We start from the raw sequence: 17,931 nt of genomic DNA on the forward strand, positions 1-17,931 counted from the left end.
AGACGCGGAGCGAAGGCGAAGCAGTGTTTCTGATATCAGTGAGGGCGGAGCGGGAAATGGTGAACCCGGAGCGGAGTGATTATTAAATGCTCGGCGCGTGGAGGGGAAATTGTTGACGCTCCACTCTGCTCACATACTCTGGTGTAGGGCTGGGCGGTACATTGAGTTTGTACGATATATCGATATATTCTTTATAAGCGATACGATATAAGGCAATACCGTTCATATCGATATACAGTACGTTAGTTTGAAACGAGCACATCTGAAAATATAGCGGAGGACACAGACTGAGCTGCTGCGAAGAAAGTGCACAAGTAGGGCACAATAGGCTACAATTTGTTCTAAACATATGAAGGGCTTTAAAAAACTCGTAAGATATAGAAGCCTATAGTTTAGTTTCAGTTTAAAGATGCACTGACAGAAAGGCTGCGTGTGCCGCTGACAGAGACTCACTGTTTAATGTGTTTGATGTGCTGTTTTCCTTGATGCATAACTTACATTTCACAGGTCTATTCTCCATCTGTAAATGTTAGAAAGCCATGGCAATATTTCCATTTTGCTGTTAGAAGTGCATGAGCCTTCTGCTTTGAGATTCTCCGCTAAACTTCACAGACTTTATTGAACGAGCGCAATGTAATAGGAGAGCAATAAATCTGACTAAAATATACATTTTGCTGAAATATTTGTAGTTAATAAACAATAAATGTGACATATGTAGAATTTTAAACCTACAAGTAAGTGTATTTGTATGATAGCACTAACTGTAAAGTGACTGTAATCAAAACAGCCTTTTTACTCAATTAGTCTGTGCTTTTTTATTATTTTCATTTTTAGTTTAGTAAATTTAACTTCTGCTTTAAAAGCATTATTTTTGTTTTTAGATTGCAATGTTACAATGTTAGAATGTAATGTGATTTTAACCCTTTTTTAACATAATATTTGCATATGGTTACATTCACTTAGTTTAATCCAAATACAAAAGCCTATAAATACTTTGATATATACCGTATACTGCAAATCAGGCAAAAAATACCGAGATATGAATTTTTGCTCATATCGCCCAGGCCTACTCTGGTGTGCACCCTTAATTTAAAAAGAAAAGAAGGTCAGGGAAAAATCTGTAGATGGAAAAATCTCCATACAAGTTCTTTGTGCACGTTTCTTTTCTCTACTTGTTACTTTGCACTTTTTGTTAGAAAATGTTTATTTACTTTTTTTTTGTTTTAAGGCATCTAATATTTGGATACTTAATTTCCATGATCTAAATATTCTTAAGAATTAAAAGTTTGTCATTTGAAAGCATGTAAGCCTTCTTGCATTATTATGCTGTTATAATATGATTATATATTAAGTAGCATAAAATGGTCTTAAAATCACAAAATCACTTATCACAATTATTTCTAGGGCAATATATCGTACAACAAGAAGCTGTTATGATGACAGGCCTACTAGCAGGTTTGGAACGACATGAGGGTGAGTAATTTAGGGCTGCCCTGGACTATGGATTTTTCTGGTCGACTAGTCGTTGTTCATTTTAAGCATACTGTTCAGCCACTATAGCGCACATTTCTCTAGGTTAACATTAGATTGGGCGGCCATGTAAAGTTCCTAATACTTACATATTTCAGATAAGCCGTATTTGAGGTCGATGAATAATAGGCGAGCGTTTGGTTGTCCTGCCCGATGTAAGTGTATTACCATAGACTAGCCGTTAACGATCTGTCCGTCACAAACTGCATGACTTCGCCTGTGTATATTTTATTTATTTATTTTTCTGCGACTAAAAGAATTTGTGTCGACCAAGCCTCTTCTGGTTGACTAACGATTAGTTGACTATTAGGGGGCAGTCCTAGTAATTAATGACAGATTTTCATTTTTGGGTGAACTATAACTTTAAGTAGCACAACTGAAAACTCGAGTAACAACTGTTAAAATTCAGCTTTGCCATGACAGGAATGAATTACATTTTAAAATGGAATATTTGTATTAGGTTTATTTTTATATTTTATACATACTTGGTGTGTACTTGAAGTGATGAATGAAATGAAAACCGAATACCTTCTTTCTGGGCCGAAGCTTCTCCCTCCAGTCCTTTAGCTCCTGACTGTGCTCCTCATCCAGCTCCTTCAGCTTCTGAGTCTCATGCTCAATCAGGAGATGGCATTTCTCATTCTGATGGCAAAAAGGACAACAAATCAAATGTTACAACCAAAGATAGAGGGCAGCATAATTTAATATAAAAGTAAATGTAATCGAAAATGCAGGCACCAAGGAAAGAGGTCGACAGTAAGATTGTATATGTGTGTTACAGACCTGCATCTGTTGAAGTTCTCTGATGTTGGAGTCACACTGCAGCTGCAGGTCTCTCATCTGGTTCTCATGTTTCTGATGCTGATGGAGTCTCTCATTCTTCTGTCTCTTGTCTTCCTGAGTGGCAAACTGTTCGAAATAAAGCAGAAAACACCCTCAGGTTTGAACACATGCCTGATTCCTCTGATCTTTACAAAGATTCCTGACAGAGGGTCTGACCTGTTTGATCTTCTCTCTGTCCTGCTCTGGTGTTCCTGTGCCAGTGATCCGCAGGCTCTTTTTAAACATCGCCATACGGGTCTTGGCTTCACTGCGCTGGATCTTGGGCAGCCGAGCTCTTTCCTGTGCCTGCCTGTTCTTCATCTCCTCTATCAGCCGCTGGTTATAACCCTGCATCTGCTCCATCTCCTGATGACCCATCATGTGGGAATAACCATGAGTGGCTACAAAACATACCAGTCTTTGATTCACTGAATAGACTGACAGTCAGGTCTCACCTTGTCATGCCTTTTGAGGAGCTGATGTCTCTGCATGAAGTATTGATCCTTCAGTTGCTGCTTCAGCAACTGGTGTTTCTCCTGCAGGTGGCGCTCCTCCAGTTCCCACATGGCTGCCTCCCGAGCTGTGGGTTTGTGAGCCAAAGAAAAAAGGAAATAGAATGATTCTCAGCCATTAGAACCAGACCGTTCAACTTCATGCAGGTTTAGACATGTTTTGCAGACATGAAGTCATACAGTTCATTACACATCATAGATGGCAAATCTCATGTCTGGAATCATTTTCATACACATCTCATCAAATGAGATCTGGGCCGCACCTCAAGAGACATACGGCTGGCCTTTATAAGAACTTGAGAACTTTATAATTGGACCCCTGTCTGAAAATAACATGCAGTTTAGCTCAATTCCAGGTAGAGAGTGCTTTACTGTCTGTAGAAGCAGGTAACATGTTTGGCTTGTTTACTTTGTGGTTGGAGTTGAAAGTGTGACCTATAAAAATCTATCACCACATATGCGCAGCTAATTTATTTATAATGAACAACCACAATTTAACACAAAAGGTCTACAGGACTTCCTCATAGCATTAAACAGTGAAGTCTGAAGCGCAACTATTTGAGGACTTACTGCAGGCAAACAAAAACGTTAACACAAGTGCTTTCCATTCTTACCGATGTAAGAATATTTACAGTGGCCACCGTTTATAGAGTGCCTGACCTCTCATGAGCTGCTGCTTGTGGTTGAGACAGTCTCTCTCTATAGTGGCGATCTCTAGTTTGTGCTGCTGGATGATCTTCTTCAGAGCTCCATCCAGCTCCTGCTGCTGCCTCTGGAGAAACTCTTGCTCCTAAGATAGATGGATGGAGAAAAAAAACAAGAGAGAAAGAAGGAAAGGAGGAGGAGGAGGAATCGGGTAAAGAAACAACGGGGGTCATAAATTAGTAACTGTACATTATCATGCTCCAAGGGGAAGCAGTCAAAGATCACACGAGCACTACCACAGCACTAATAACACTGCATTAAGAGGAAAGTCAAACACTTAAACCATTTAACAAAGATAAAACATTTATAATTTATGATAAATGGATAAAGATTTGTGAAAGGAAGGAACTAGAGAATAGATTAACAATACATATAAAGTCACAGTACAGCATAACATAACCTAACGGAAGGCCCAGACTGATGTTTTATCTTGGAGGGGGAATCATCAGGATGGATTAAAACATGGTCAAATGTGTATTACAAATTTACTAGTAGCTGAAAGCTTAATGAAATTAACAATTTAATGAACGCAAAAAATTTGTACACTACCTTGGTAAGATAAAAAAAAAAAAAAAAAAAAAAAAAGAAGTGTTTTTGAAATAAATCTTACGCTCACCAAAGCTTAATTTATTTGATAAAAAATACTGTGAAAACAGTACTATTGTGAAATATTACAATTTAAAATAACTTTTCTATTTTAATATCTTTTCAAATGTAACTTATTCCTGTAATGACAAAGCTAAATTTTCAGCATCATTACTCCAGTCATTATTCTTATATGCTAATTCGGTGCTCATGAAACATTTCTTATTATTATCAATGTTGAATACAGCTGTGTTGATTATTTTTTGTGGAATTCAATAGAAAGTTTTACAAAAACAGCATTTACCTGTATTTGAAATGTATTCACTTGATCAATTTAACGCATTATTGACAGAATAAAAAGTATTAATTTCTTTAAAAAAAATTTTTTACTGACTGCAAACTTTTGAATTGTAGTGAATGAATTTGTATAATTTTATAAACTATAGGGATGCATGATATTATCGGACAGATATCGGAATCAGCCGATAATGGCTTTAAATGTAAATATCGGCATTGGCCCGATATGAAAAATTATGCAGATATGTCTTGCCGATAAGAGGAATACGTTAACTTAAATGTGCTCAGGGTGTGCTAGTAATTAGATCACGTCAACAGTGTGGCTCATTCTTGAAGCAAAGTTTTGTCTGAATGATGATTAAATTAACTCTTTTGGATTGCAGCATTTAATCTGTGAAAGCATGTACAGAATGACGTGTTCGGTGTGTGATAAGAGTAAACCGTAATAGCACATGCAGCGACAGCAGCCTCCGCCGGGTCCTTATGCCCGCTCAGTAAGGAGTTTTAATCTGAAGGGGGTGCTGTTGGCCTGCTTCTACTAAAAAGATTTAAAGTAAAATAGCCTACACAAATAACATTTAGACTGTTTCTGATTAAATAAGCAGTAATTGATGTCATAAAATAATGAGTATGTTTTGAGTTAAAAGGTAAGAAGCTATAGCTTACATGGAAAAAAATAAAATAAATAAAAAAAAAAATCAAACATGACACTTGTAAATTAAATAATTTTATATATACTGATTTATTTATTAATGTGTAATGTGTTTTATTTTTTTTAAATCATAAGCTCAAAGATTTTCAGAATTTTTACAACTCTTTTGCTTTAGACCATCTACAAATGTTAAATCTTAAAATAAAATGTTAGGGTTAACACTGCATCTTTATGGGGGAAAAAAAATGCAGCGATGGATATATAGTTTATTCATACTTCAATGTACTGTCAAAAAACCTTCATTATTGTTTATTTCATTCTAACAAATAAGTGCTTGTTAAAAACTAACCAAAATTAAAATTATTTTGCTTATAATTTCTGCACAGGACAGACTTGGTGTTGTTCCCAAACAAAAGGAAATATATCGGTATCGGCCAAAATGAGTTGAAAAACATTGGCATTTCGGATATCTGCAAAAACCCAATATCGTGCATCCCTAATAAATTACATTCATTCCAATCATGCCAAACCTGAGCAGATTTCAGATCCATGCGGGCCTGCCTAAAGGACATATATAATAACATTGAAATATGACTCAACCAGAGCAATACTGTTAATATATACATAATGTATAAGCTGATACAATAATATTAAATAATAATAATAATCATCATCATCATCATGCATTTCAAAAGTCACCCTGATCTTGGACTACTGCTTTGAACTTGGCCTTCAGTGGCACATAGTAAAAAAGTACCACAGGTGACGCACAGAAACTTGACTAGAGTCTCAGTAACAGTATGAGAGAGAGTGAGCGTGAGAGTGAGAGAAAAAATACTGAGACACTGCAGCAACACAGGCGACAGCACTCCAAAACAACAGAGCACCTTCCTGCCCGCATGTGCCGTCCACATCACATTTAAACGCTACTGCGCTGTTACAAAGGGACGTGCTTCAGTGGAATCATGTTGAACGTAATCAAATCAGTTCTGCTAGTGTCACTAAGCAAATGTACACTGTAATTCAGGTGTGACAAAGTGCACTGATTCCAGGGAGGCGAGAGATCTGCTGACAACTTGCATTTTCGTACTTGATTGTATATCATTTTATGGCCCATTTTCTCCTATTTTAATGTTTGTAAGCTAATACTATTTTAATTACTAAACTACAAGTTAGATACACTATTAGAGCCGTTACACTGTGAATGTGCATTTGTGTGTGCATCTGCTCTGTATCTAGCGTGACGGACGGGCACATGTGAGAGGGTTGAGTCACGAGGAGAGTAGAGACTTACATCCTGCATCTGAGCGTTGAACAGAGCACATGAGGACAACTGAAAAGACTGTATCATAACCTGGGCCACACCCTGTGGAGCAAAACACAGCCAACTCCACCATGTCAGGAACAGGGGACACACAACAGCACTCAAGCGTATCGCACGCAAACCAGACACACATCTCACAATATCATCTAGTCTTCTCATTGCATTGCAGTAATCTGTTAGCTTCCTGGGTCACGTGCAGTGAAATGAGTTCTTCCAGACGATGGACAGACGGTGGGTTTAACAGCTGGTGAGTCTGAAGGACCACGATCAGTTAGTGTAGCTGTCGTCCTTGACATGCGTAATGAGATGCAGCAGTCATTGTTAGTCTGTTTTACTCCTCAAGATCGATGCAACATCCTATGTGGCCAAAGTATGTGGATACCCCCCTTTTTAAACCGGTTTGTCTACTTAAGCTACACACATTTTCAACAGGTGCATAAAAATCAAGCTGCATGTTTCAGAGAGAAGCACAGCACTGTGTTCTGTTACACACCAGCAACTCATTTGCAGCAGATCCTGCATTATATAAACTCATCTCTGCATCTGCTCGGAGTTTGGGCCTCTTATAACATAGATGGGAAGTCAATGATGAGCCATCAGAACAGCCATCAGAATGTACAGGACAAAGTCTCCATTAATGCCCATGACAGTTTATTTTTAAATAGGAAATCTATGGAATAACCTTGATTTTAGTCAGTTTTACAATTTAAGACCAGAGGGGCAGAAAACAGAAGTGTAAGTGTGTAAGTAGTAGCTGGTAACTAAATTACCTCTTCATGTTGAATGACTGCTAGGTCTTCCTTTAAGCGTTTCAAAAGCTCTTTTCTCATGTGTTTAGGGGACATTCCGACCTCTTGTTTGACCTACAGTGTGAGCATGCAGACTGTTGGGAATGAAGGCTTTACTTGCATAGGGGCTGATTATGTAATTCATTAGTCGAAGACGGTCATGCAAAATATGCCAGGAAGGGTTAATTACTACCATGATGAACGGTTTAGTATTTGAGAGATAATCATCCCCAAACCATTGATTAATTCTGACTGGGTTAGCAGTTAATATAAAGATGATTCCAATAGCCCATGATCAGCTATTGGAGAGTTGTTCAGAAGCTGAAGAACAGTGAAAGCCCACTAACACCTGCTAATATAGATCCCTCTTTTACCGCCACAACAATTACAGCCATCAGAATATAGATCCCTTCAAAGTAATCTCTAAAAGATGCACACTTCAATATTGCTGACATTTATTCTTTTATGAAGGAAGCTGAACTGTTGTGTCAGCAGGTCATTGTTTTCAGTAGATCAGCATGAGAAATCAAGTGTCAAATTGTCAGGAAACAGAGAGATTTTGCTGGGGGGGGTCAAAACTGTTGAACTGACCCTAGATTGCCTTCATTCTCAAAAATGCCAATCATTGTTCAACTGAAAATATTAACACTTACTTTTAGTGACAAACAAACACAGTATGTAGACTAACCCAGCATGATTAATCAGCTAAAATGATTTGCATTGGCTAACTGCCATGTCTAAATGGCAGATTAATAAAAGGGATCTTTCCATCCAATCTCTTTTTTTTTTTTTTTTTTTTTAAGTAAATACATTTGTTTGTGAATTTTGAGTAAACATTACACAACTTGAGCATTTTTTTTCCATTCTAAAAGTAAATATATTATATTTTCAAATACACTAACATTAGGCTGACCATACGGGCCATTTTTACGGGACGCGTCCTTGCCAGGATTTCTTTATTGCTTAAAATATCCAGGTTTTGGCTGTTTGCACTGTGTAGGTAGATCGTTGTGCGACATTCATGAGAGCTATAGAGATTAGGGTTGTGACGGTGAGGAAATTTTCCCACCGGTTAATCGACACGTGACAACACCGGTAATACCGGTATCACCGTGGTGGGGAGGGGGTCGTTTGAGTTTTCCCTCGGTTTTAAATAGATTGTAAAAGCACCATGCACATTTTACGTTCACTTTTAAATTTGCGGCAATTCGGCGTCAAGCAGTTGTTTGTTTTTAGTTTGTTTGAGTTTTCCGGCAAGTGGGCAAGTGATGCAACCGGTGTTGCGGCTTAATACCGGGATCATTGTCAACACAGTCAATCGCAGCAAGCCTAATAGAGATCAGAGCAGACGGCTCCTTATGCTTTCGAATCGCTCTCGCGCCTACTTTGGTGTCTTTTTTGATCGGTGCACAGCGATGCTTCAAGTCAAACAAACGAACAAACAAGTGCGCATATTTGCATCGTTCTCTGTAGATCTCACCTTCTCATGCGCAGCGCCAAGATTGGTCGATTATGTACAATCCCTGCATGTTACTGGTCAAACTACTTTGGATGATTTAGGCAATATTAAAATCCTGGCCAGGACGTGTCCCGAATGAACGGCGCATATGGCCACCCTAACTAACATTAAATTGTTTGGGGTCAGTAAGATTTTTTTAATGTTTTAGAAAGCAGTCACCAAGGGTGCGTTTATTTGATCAAACATATTTATTTAAAAAAAATATAATTGCAGTTTTAAATATTTTCTATTTTAATATATTTTATATATAATTAATCAATGTTATGGAAAAACTGAATTTCCAGCAGTCATTACTCCAGTCCCGGAATAGGCAACGTCGGTCCTGGAGTGCCGCTGTCCTGCAGAGTTTAGCTCCAACCCTAATCAAACACACCTGAACAAGCTAATCAAGGTCTTCAGAATTACGAGGGCTACAGGCAGGTGAGGGTTTTTTTTCAAGGTTGGAGCTAAACTCTGCAGGACAGCGGCACTCCAGGACCACCGTTGCCTACCCCTGCTCCAGTCTCTAGTGTCACATGGTCCTTCAGAAATCATTCTAATATCCTGAATTGTTGCTCAAGAAAGAAACATTTAATATTATCATCAATGTTAAAAACAGCTACGCTGCTGAAAGATTGAGAAAATTACATTTCAGGATTCTTTGATGAGCAAAGTTCAAAAGCAGCATTTATTTGAAAAAAACAAATGTCTTCACGGTCATTTTTGATCAAGTTAATGCATCCTTGCTGAAGCATAATTTTAATCATACTAACCCCCAAACTTTTAAATGGTACTGTATATTACTTTATCTGCTACTCAGCAATTGAGGTGTGCATCTTGAAGGTCAATTTAAACAGTATTTTAAGGAAACAAATCTCTAATACTTAGTCTCTACAAATACAGTGTGTTCCTATCAAGAGAAGAGGCCCTTCACCACAGCACTGATCTCCACTCATTACATCACACTCACACAGGCAACATAATTAGTGACATTTACAAAAGCATAATATCAAAAACAGTACATTTTACATGCATTTGCTCTCAATAAAAAATAATCATAATTTTTACACTTGATAGGTAGAAATAATAAATATCAAGAAATATTTGAACAATGTCATGAAAGGGAGAAAGAGAGGGAGAGAAAACGAGACACTGCCTTATCTAAATCCATTAAGGCACTCTGTTCATGCATATGACAGCATTAGAGAGAAGCAAGCTGTCTACTACAAGTGCCAAAGAAAAAACAAAACCAAAATGAGAGAGAGTCTCTAATAGTGAATAGTAATTTACAGTTTGCCAAATGCTCTTAGCATGTATCATGCTGGCTGATAATGCAACGAGAGACAGCTAAAATGTGCTTTATTATTATAATGTTAATGACTACGACGGCAAATGCACCATGCACCACCACCAAAAAGCAAACAAGACCAGTCATATATCCACACTTCACTCCCCATTACCATGAAGCTATGCATGCACTGAAATCCCTCCATTTGAACACACCAGCAGAAGCAAGATGAGATTAAATGAAAAGAGCCTTTATTTTGCTCCTAAGCCATTGCTTCGTTTTAAAGCTGTCCCTGCAGCCTCTATGAGGATGGAGGTAATTGAATGTGAGAGCCAGTTTCATTGAGCAACCATAACATAAGAAAATAACTGCTTTGCATTTACAAGTCTGAATAGAAAGCAGGAGACACAGCTGAGATGTGTCTAAGAGGAAAGATGAGGAAATCAATTCCATTTGCAGCTGCATTGTGATTCAGAAGCAAAGCTGCCAATGTACGTTAGCGAAACGACTGTGTGTGTTTGGCTTTTGCATCCCCAGAAAACAAGAATGAAAAAAGCTGCTAAAAGCATACTAATTAGGGATGAGCATGAGCAATCCAACAGTCAAGTACTCATTCTCCAAACTAGTTGACTAGCAAATGCAACTGACAAATAGATTGTCCTACATTTCACTGCTGGTTATACTCTGTATAATTGTGTATGTGACAAATAAAACTCTTGACTATAATGAAATTTAAAAAATAAATATCTTCATTGTGGCAGCTTACCAATTAAATTTTGTTGTTAGAGACATTTTTTTCAACTGCAATTTGTGAATTAGCTTAGCATTAGTGAATATTGCATTTTTAACTTAAAAATAAATTTGTTTCAACTAATTTTTTAAGTGTCAGTGTACCTGGCTATTAAATTACCCTAAATGCTCATCCTCAGTACCAACAATTAACAGGTCATGGCCTGATGAACAAATACATGCAAAGCAAATACAGTGCATTTCTACATCTCTCTTTCTCAGTTACCTCTTTTTTGCGGTTCTTCAGCATGTTCTGGAACTTGGAGAGCTCCTTATCCTGCTCTGCTTTGATCCTCTTGGCCTCATCTCTTAGCCGGTTGGTGTGGTCCTGCTCCAGACGCTCTATGGTCTGTTTCTGCTGTTTCTCAAGGTTCTCCACCTCTTGGTCATACTGACGTTTCTTCCCCTGGAGAGAGAGGAATACTGAATTACTGTTACGGACCACGAATGTGTCAATCAACATGAGCTTTCTGCTTGTGTCCCCCTGAGACATCATCAGGCAGTTAAAAAAGTTAACTAATGATACACAATACTATTGGAACGTCATCGGAATCGGCCAGTAAAGGCTTAAAATGTAAACATCAGCATCGGCTGATTTGAAAAAATATGCTGATATGCCTTGCCGATAAGATGGATAGCTCACATGTGCTCAGGAGGTGATAGTGATAAGATCAAAGTGAACTTTTGCCTGAACAATGATTAGATTCACTGTTTTGGATTGCTTCATTTAATTTGAATGCAAGTACAGAAGGACGTGTCCAGTGTGAGAGAGTCAACAGTTTCTACTAGCACGTGCAGTAGCAGCAGTGGTAGCCTCCCCTGGGTCCTAATGCCCATCCGGTAAGGCGTTTTATTTACTTAGGGGGCTCTGTTGGCCTACTTGTAATAAAAAGTAAATTACACAAATATCATTAAGATACTTGTGTTTCTGAATAAATATAGTAGTATCGCAGTATTTACATTAATAAAAAAAAAAAAAAAAAAAAAAATCACAGACGCTTGTAAATTAAATTATTTAATATATACAGATTTATTCAGTAATATGTAATATATTTTTCAAGCGGATTATGAAAACTTAAATATGAGGAGCTCTAAAAGATTTTTGAGTTTTTACAGACGTTAAAAAAAAAAAAAAAAAAATCTAACGTTAAATCCACAAATAAAATGTTAAGGTTTCAACTGCATCTGTCAGAAAAAAAAAACACAGCAGAGATTGATTTTATTAGAGTTACCTTCAAGGCTTTCAATGTACTCTCATTAAAAAAAGAACTTTAATAAGTTTTATTACTCCTAACAAATACGTTTTGGCTCAAAACTAACCAAAATTAAAAATCATTTGTTTATAATATCCGCACAGGAGAGACTTGGTGTTGTTTCAAAACAAAGGGAAATATATTGGTATCGGCCAAAATGATTTTAAAAATATCGGCATACCAGATATCGGCAAAATCTAATATAGTGCATCTCTAAAGTTAACAGTAAGTAGCCCAACCAAAATACTAAAAGGCTACAATTAAGTCATGATGTTTAATCAAAAGCAATTTGAAGACAGATTTTGGACCAAATTTGACTTTGGGTGGAGCTATAGATCACAACATTACAAAAACATGAACGAAACATTGCTTGCTACAGTGGTGGCTGGATAGGACAAAATTTCAGATTAACATGAGAGAGATGGTTAGAATATGGTGTAATACACTGCCTTTCATTTAAATCAATCTTAATGCATTTAGATACTTTTAACTTATGCATAGTGCTGCATTGAATGAGTGCAGTGAATAAAACTAAAACTGTTCTTTCAGTGTTTATGGATAAAACAGAGTGTACGATAAACAGTGGATGACAATGGACTACAATGTTGAATGTAAACAAAACTAATGAGGGTGCTGACCGTCATTTCCTGCTCGAAGCGCCTGAAGAGCTGCTCTTTCTGCTGCTGCAGTTTATTGCTGAGCTGCTGTTGAGCTCTTTGCTCCTCTTTTTGCAGAAGCCTCAGTTCTCGTAGCTCCTGACGTCTACAGAACAACAACCATCACACTTTTTCTGACAATCTAAAATGTGATTTATGCATTATCAGATACATTATCATTTGCTTTGTGCAAAAGAACTAGAAACAGTAACTGATGTCAGCTTATATACCTCAAAAATCTCAGTTCCTCACTCTTGGTGTCATTGTCGGTGACAATTTTGGATGTGGTGACACTGACTTCCACCCCGTCGACCATAAACTTGCGGGTCTTTTTCAGTGTTTTCTTTTGGCGCTTGGTATCCTGTGGGATTGAATACAGTTTAATGAAGATATTTTCTTCCAGGACCACATCTGGGCAGAGTTATATGTACCTGTATTGAAACAGATCCTTCTTTGCTTTTGGAGAGGAAGCTGGAGATTGACAGATTAATGTCAATGCTGTTAGTATCTGCAGCAGAGCTGCTGCCCGAGTCAGAGTCTTTCTCCTTTTCAACATCAGGTTTTGCTACCTCTGCATTCTGGTCACTCTCAGGCACGGTTGGTGCTTCCTGGATCTCTGTTCTGTCTTCATGGGCTTCTTGAGGTTCCTCTGTTGCACTGACCTCCTCTTCTTTTACACCATTGATGACAACAACAGGGAATTCATTCATGGAGTTGTCCTCTACTACATCTACCCCCTTGGTTGCAAGATCGTCTTTGGGTTCTGAACTCTCACCCTTATCTCCAGCTTTATCTTGGTCCAATGTTGCCACTGGAGGAAGATCCTCCTTTACCTCTTCTGTAGAAACATCTGGTGAAATTTCAGTTTGCTCCTCCTTTAACTCTTCTGTTGGGACACATGGTGAGGGTACTGTTCTCTCATCTTCTGCTAGTTCCTTTTTATTCATTTCTTCCTCTGTCTCAATTTTGTCTTCAGTTTTTTCTGTAACCTCAATTGGTTCAGTGATGGCTTCTTCAGTAACACCATCAGATTTGTTCTCTGGTTTGGCTATATCTGAAGGCAGAGTAGGTTCCTCTTCATCTGTGGTGGTTTGTGTATTGGCTTCTTGCTGTGTTTCTTTACACTCTTCTTTTTTCTTCTCTGGTGGCTCTTCCACCTTCAATTCCTTCTTTTCTTCCTCCCCAGTTTCCTCACTGACTGTTACAATCTCTTGGAGGACAGTATCATTTGACACTGGAGGATTTGGTTGACCAGAAATCTCTACTTCTGTGGTCACGGGTGTGTGAGATTCTTCATGTTTTGGAATAGCCTCCTCACCAGAACGTGATTCCTCAGTACTGGTGTCTGATGGACTGGCCTCATTCATCTTCTCATCCTTAGCATGGTTGGGTTCGCTGGCGTCCACTACCATGTCAGAGGTCTTATCTCTAGGTTGATCCTCTGAACTGGGTTTTCTTTCAGGCTCAGCCTTCTCCGTGACCGACTCAAGAGTTGGCGTGTTCTGATACTGCCTCTCATCCTCTGAGCTGCCAACGCTGGTGTCCGATAATGCACGTTTGTGTCCAGGCACCACCTACATATACAAAATAGACAAAGGTACTGCAGCAACAAAAATACTGTGTGCTGTGCATGCAGATAATCAAAGAATTCTGCATGGAAACAACAGCACCATATTATCATGACAATATCTCAAGATTCTCTGAATGGGTTTCTGCATTCTTAAAGTGGTGGTTTTCATACCGGCTGGGACTCTGGCTCTTCTTCCTCCTCTTCCTCTTTGCCCTCTTCAAACTCCTCAAACACTTCGGCTTTAGCCTCAGCAATCAGCTCTCGCAGTGGTTTGTTATTGACCACACTTGAAACAAATGGATGCTGAAAGCAGACCATGGCTTGATCACTATCTTGTGAATTTTAATTTTTCACCTTTAAATTGAACTGCATCAAGAAATAAAAGATGGCCCAACCTGTAAGAGCTGCAATGCACTCCACCTATTGTCTACATTTTTATCCAGTGCTTTCCGCAGGAAATCACTGAACTCAGGAGACCTGTTTAACACAGCGGAGGAACAAATATGAATGCTGTGCTACATGTGAAAGGGCTCTTCATTTGGGGTATTACAGTGAAAACTATTAAGCAACAGGCTATGCAGTCCCAGGCTGACCATGTGTTGGGACTCTGGGTGGGCGACTGCTTATATGATTCATCAGCTCAATAGCCTCCAGCCTGGATTTTAAATTTTTCAGTTGGGAGGTGATTTATCATATCAGTAATTTTTTTTCCCAAAAATCACCCTTTAACTGAACTCACTGAAAAATTCTGTCCTCAGATAAAATCAATATTGTTTATATTGTTAATAACTTTTTGCTTTATTATTGGCACACGAGGAAGATCATGTAGCTGTGAGACATAACTCTCACCATCGTGATGGAGTTGCGAGTGTGGGGGGCTCAGACTTTGCTATTTTTAGCAGGACTCTCATTGGGTTCATCTCGTGGTTGGGCGGCTCGATCTGTGCCAGCTCGATCAGAGTCACCCCCAGGGACCAGATGTCTGCTTTGTAGTCGTATGGTCTGTCCTTCGACGTCTCACACATCACCACCTCGGGTGCCATCCTTACATTTAAGAGAGAGGGAGGGAGGGGATTTAGAAAAATTGAGAATAAAGAAACTTATTATGTGCCATATTCACAGCTCTGTTCTAACGTAGTGACAGATCTCATGATTCAATGCAAGACTTGATAAACTGAGTGACTAACCAGTACGGTGTTCCAATGAAAGAGTCTCTTCTCTGAAGGGTTTTTGTATTCTTTGCAGACACTCCAAAGTCAGCTGAGAAGAAACATTAATCAAAATTAAGAGACACACAGTATGGCTGACAACAATATGCAAAAAAGAGACATGATTTTAATCAATAAGTAAACTTAAAAGCTAAAATAAACCCATTTCAGTTTATATTCGCACAGATTAACTGCTAAAGACACATTTCTGAAACTTTTTACCAAAGGACATTTCCATGACCTTTCCAGATTTTTAAGGTTACTGGATAAGATTTTTGAAAAAGAAAACTGGAACAATTTATAAATAAATACAACTAAATAAATTGAAATTATAAACATAATACATGAATAACTTGAAAATATATATACAAATTACATTGTTAAATAAATAATTAATTACATTTAAAAGAAACATTTTTTAGGTAAACTTTATGAGGATATTACCCAATTTGACATCTCCATCTGAGGTAAAGAGAATATTTCCAGCTTTCAGGTCCCGGTGTATAATCTTATTCTCATGGAGGTAAACCAGTGCCTCCAGTGACTGTTTACACACAACCCGGATCTGAGGCTCTGTCAATGGCCGCTCCAGCTCTACAGACACACACACGCAAAATGGCTGTAAACAGAGTCACCGCTAAGCAAACACACTTTATCAGCTCTTTTTATTTGCCACGATGTGTATTTAAGTTAAACCAGCCAAATAAACTACAATGTAACAGTGACAAAGGGCAATGGCTCATATTAATAAACATTCTCCGTTGTTGTTATTGGCTAGGTAGAGCACACTGCTCCATTTTGACTGAAGCAATGTGAACAGGTCTTTATTACAGCAGCGCTGCTGGGATAGGCCCTCACAGAACAGACAGAAGGCAACAGAGGGAGTCATAACAGCACAAACAATGAGTCAACAAAAGCATTTCTATCATAAGAACACCTCCTCACCCCAACACCTCCCACAGCAACACCTCTCTGATAGGCTAAATGTAGAAGAGGCCAGATTTTCATCACAGCAGACTAAACAGTCATAAGAAAGAGAGGTTTTATTCTTACAGGACATTGTTTACAATTGTGAAATGGCTTTTCCATCAACTACGGTGATGAAATTTGTGATTGGAAACAGTTTTTGTAAATAGTACAGACGACACTGTACAAAAAGAGGGGAAATGTGACTATTTGTTAGACATTTATGCATTGTTTTGGCTGAATTAATACCACTGAGAGCCATGAAAAATTTGCTGATATGGCATGTCACTGAAAAGATCTGATGCGTGTGGGGACATTTCAACAACGCTTCCAACCAACACAGAAAAAGGCTGAGTAGCTTTAAACAGAGCCTAACCACTCCTTGAAATCTGACTTTGATAATTATATGGTCCAGTCCAGTGGCAAAAATGAGCACATCGTGCTGGTGTGCCAGTGAGGTCTGGAGGAATGGAACATCATCGCACAGTAGAACAGACTCAGACGACCACAGTGCCTATTTCCTTCAATTAAACAAAGACCCAGCTGTGTATAAAGTACCTGAAAGACATACTTAAGTAAAAGTACAGATATCTTACCAGAAAATTACTTTGGCAGAAGTTGAAGTCACCGTTTAGAATATTACTTGCATAAAAGTCTTAAAGGGATCCCCGGGTATTAAGACATGTATAGTTTAATATAACGTAAATTATGTCTCTTATTTAAATATGTAGTAGAAAACCCATGAAAATCTATGTTATTTAAAAAAAATCAACATCACTTTTGGACTATGGGGGGCGCCATTATTTTGTGCGCACGGTACATTCTGCGTCGATGATGTCAAATGGTTGCACTCGGTGAGCTACTGGTGCTTTTTACCGCAACACAACTCAGAAAATAAAATACTGATATGATACCACATTGTGTGGCTTTTGGTTGTAATTTTCAGTCGAAGGGCAACAAGAGAAGCAATCTAAGACTTCACTGCTTTCCTAGCGATAAGAAGAGGAGAAAAGAATGGGAAGATGCCTGTGGACGAATTAAACTTCCTCAAGACCCGCTTCTTTTTTCTATCCACTTTAGCCCTGAGGCCTTTGAGTCTTTTAGTAGACCACAGCTACTGAAAGCGCTTACAAAGGCTAAGACAAGAAACGCTAGATGCCATCTGTTAGGATGTAAACACGCAGACGCTAATCATGACGCGCGGCCGCTAGAGGACTTTCTCAGCGCGGATTTCCCACGAGATCCGGGGCGGTTAGACTCCTTGTGGGGTATAATCCATGGTACAGCATTTGGTTTAAACCTATACTTATATCAAAAATACGTCACTTCAAAAAAAATATATATATTTTTACACGTCAGTCCAAAATATGTATAAAATTATTTTTTTAATCTTAAACGTACTTAAGTATTGAAAGTAAAAGTACAAGTAAATGCAAAATGTATCTATAAAAATGTTCATACACCACTTGAGTAGCAAGGTTATGTTCA

At 38.3% G+C, this 17,931-nt stretch overlaps 1 protein-coding gene across 6 annotated transcripts in view; it reads right to left on the reverse strand.

Moving 5' to 3' along the window:
* Nucleotides 1-17,931, reverse strand: part of slka (STE20-like kinase a) — a 31,792-nt gene that overhangs the window by 3,345 nt on the left and 10,516 nt on the right. For 3 of the 6 annotated variants that reach the window (XM_079437183.1, XM_079437185.1, XM_079437184.1), the window contains 14 exons: nucleotides 15,922-16,071; nucleotides 15,457-15,529; nucleotides 15,119-15,313; nucleotides 14,665-14,746; nucleotides 14,441-14,572; nucleotides 13,131-14,273; nucleotides 12,930-13,060; nucleotides 12,682-12,805; nucleotides 11,017-11,196; nucleotides 3,525-3,654; nucleotides 2,808-2,932; nucleotides 2,530-2,718; nucleotides 2,314-2,439; nucleotides 2,059-2,172 (listed from right to left, as the gene is read on the reverse strand). In XM_079437183.1, coding sequence (XP_079293309.1) covers nucleotides 2,059-2,172; nucleotides 2,314-2,439; nucleotides 2,530-2,718; nucleotides 2,808-2,932; nucleotides 3,525-3,654; nucleotides 11,017-11,196; nucleotides 12,682-12,805; nucleotides 12,930-13,060; nucleotides 13,131-14,273; nucleotides 14,441-14,572; nucleotides 14,665-14,746; nucleotides 15,119-15,313; nucleotides 15,457-15,529; nucleotides 15,922-16,071 — 2,894 coding nt within the window. Of the gene's footprint in view, nucleotides 1-2,058; nucleotides 2,173-2,313; nucleotides 2,440-2,529; nucleotides 2,719-2,807; nucleotides 2,933-3,478; nucleotides 3,655-6,397; nucleotides 6,470-7,197; nucleotides 7,291-11,016; nucleotides 11,197-12,681; nucleotides 12,806-12,929; nucleotides 13,061-13,130; nucleotides 14,274-14,440; nucleotides 14,573-14,664; nucleotides 14,747-15,118; nucleotides 15,314-15,456; nucleotides 15,530-15,921; nucleotides 16,072-17,931 lie in introns of those variants that run through there. The other 3 variants (XM_079437182.1, XM_079437181.1, XM_079437186.1) reach the window with 3 other exon arrangements.

This window comes from Barbus barbus (assembly GCF_936440315.1).
Source record: "Barbus barbus genome assembly, chromosome: 16".
In the NCBI taxonomy this organism is placed as follows: Eukaryota; Metazoa; Chordata; class Actinopteri; order Cypriniformes; family Cyprinidae; genus Barbus; species Barbus barbus.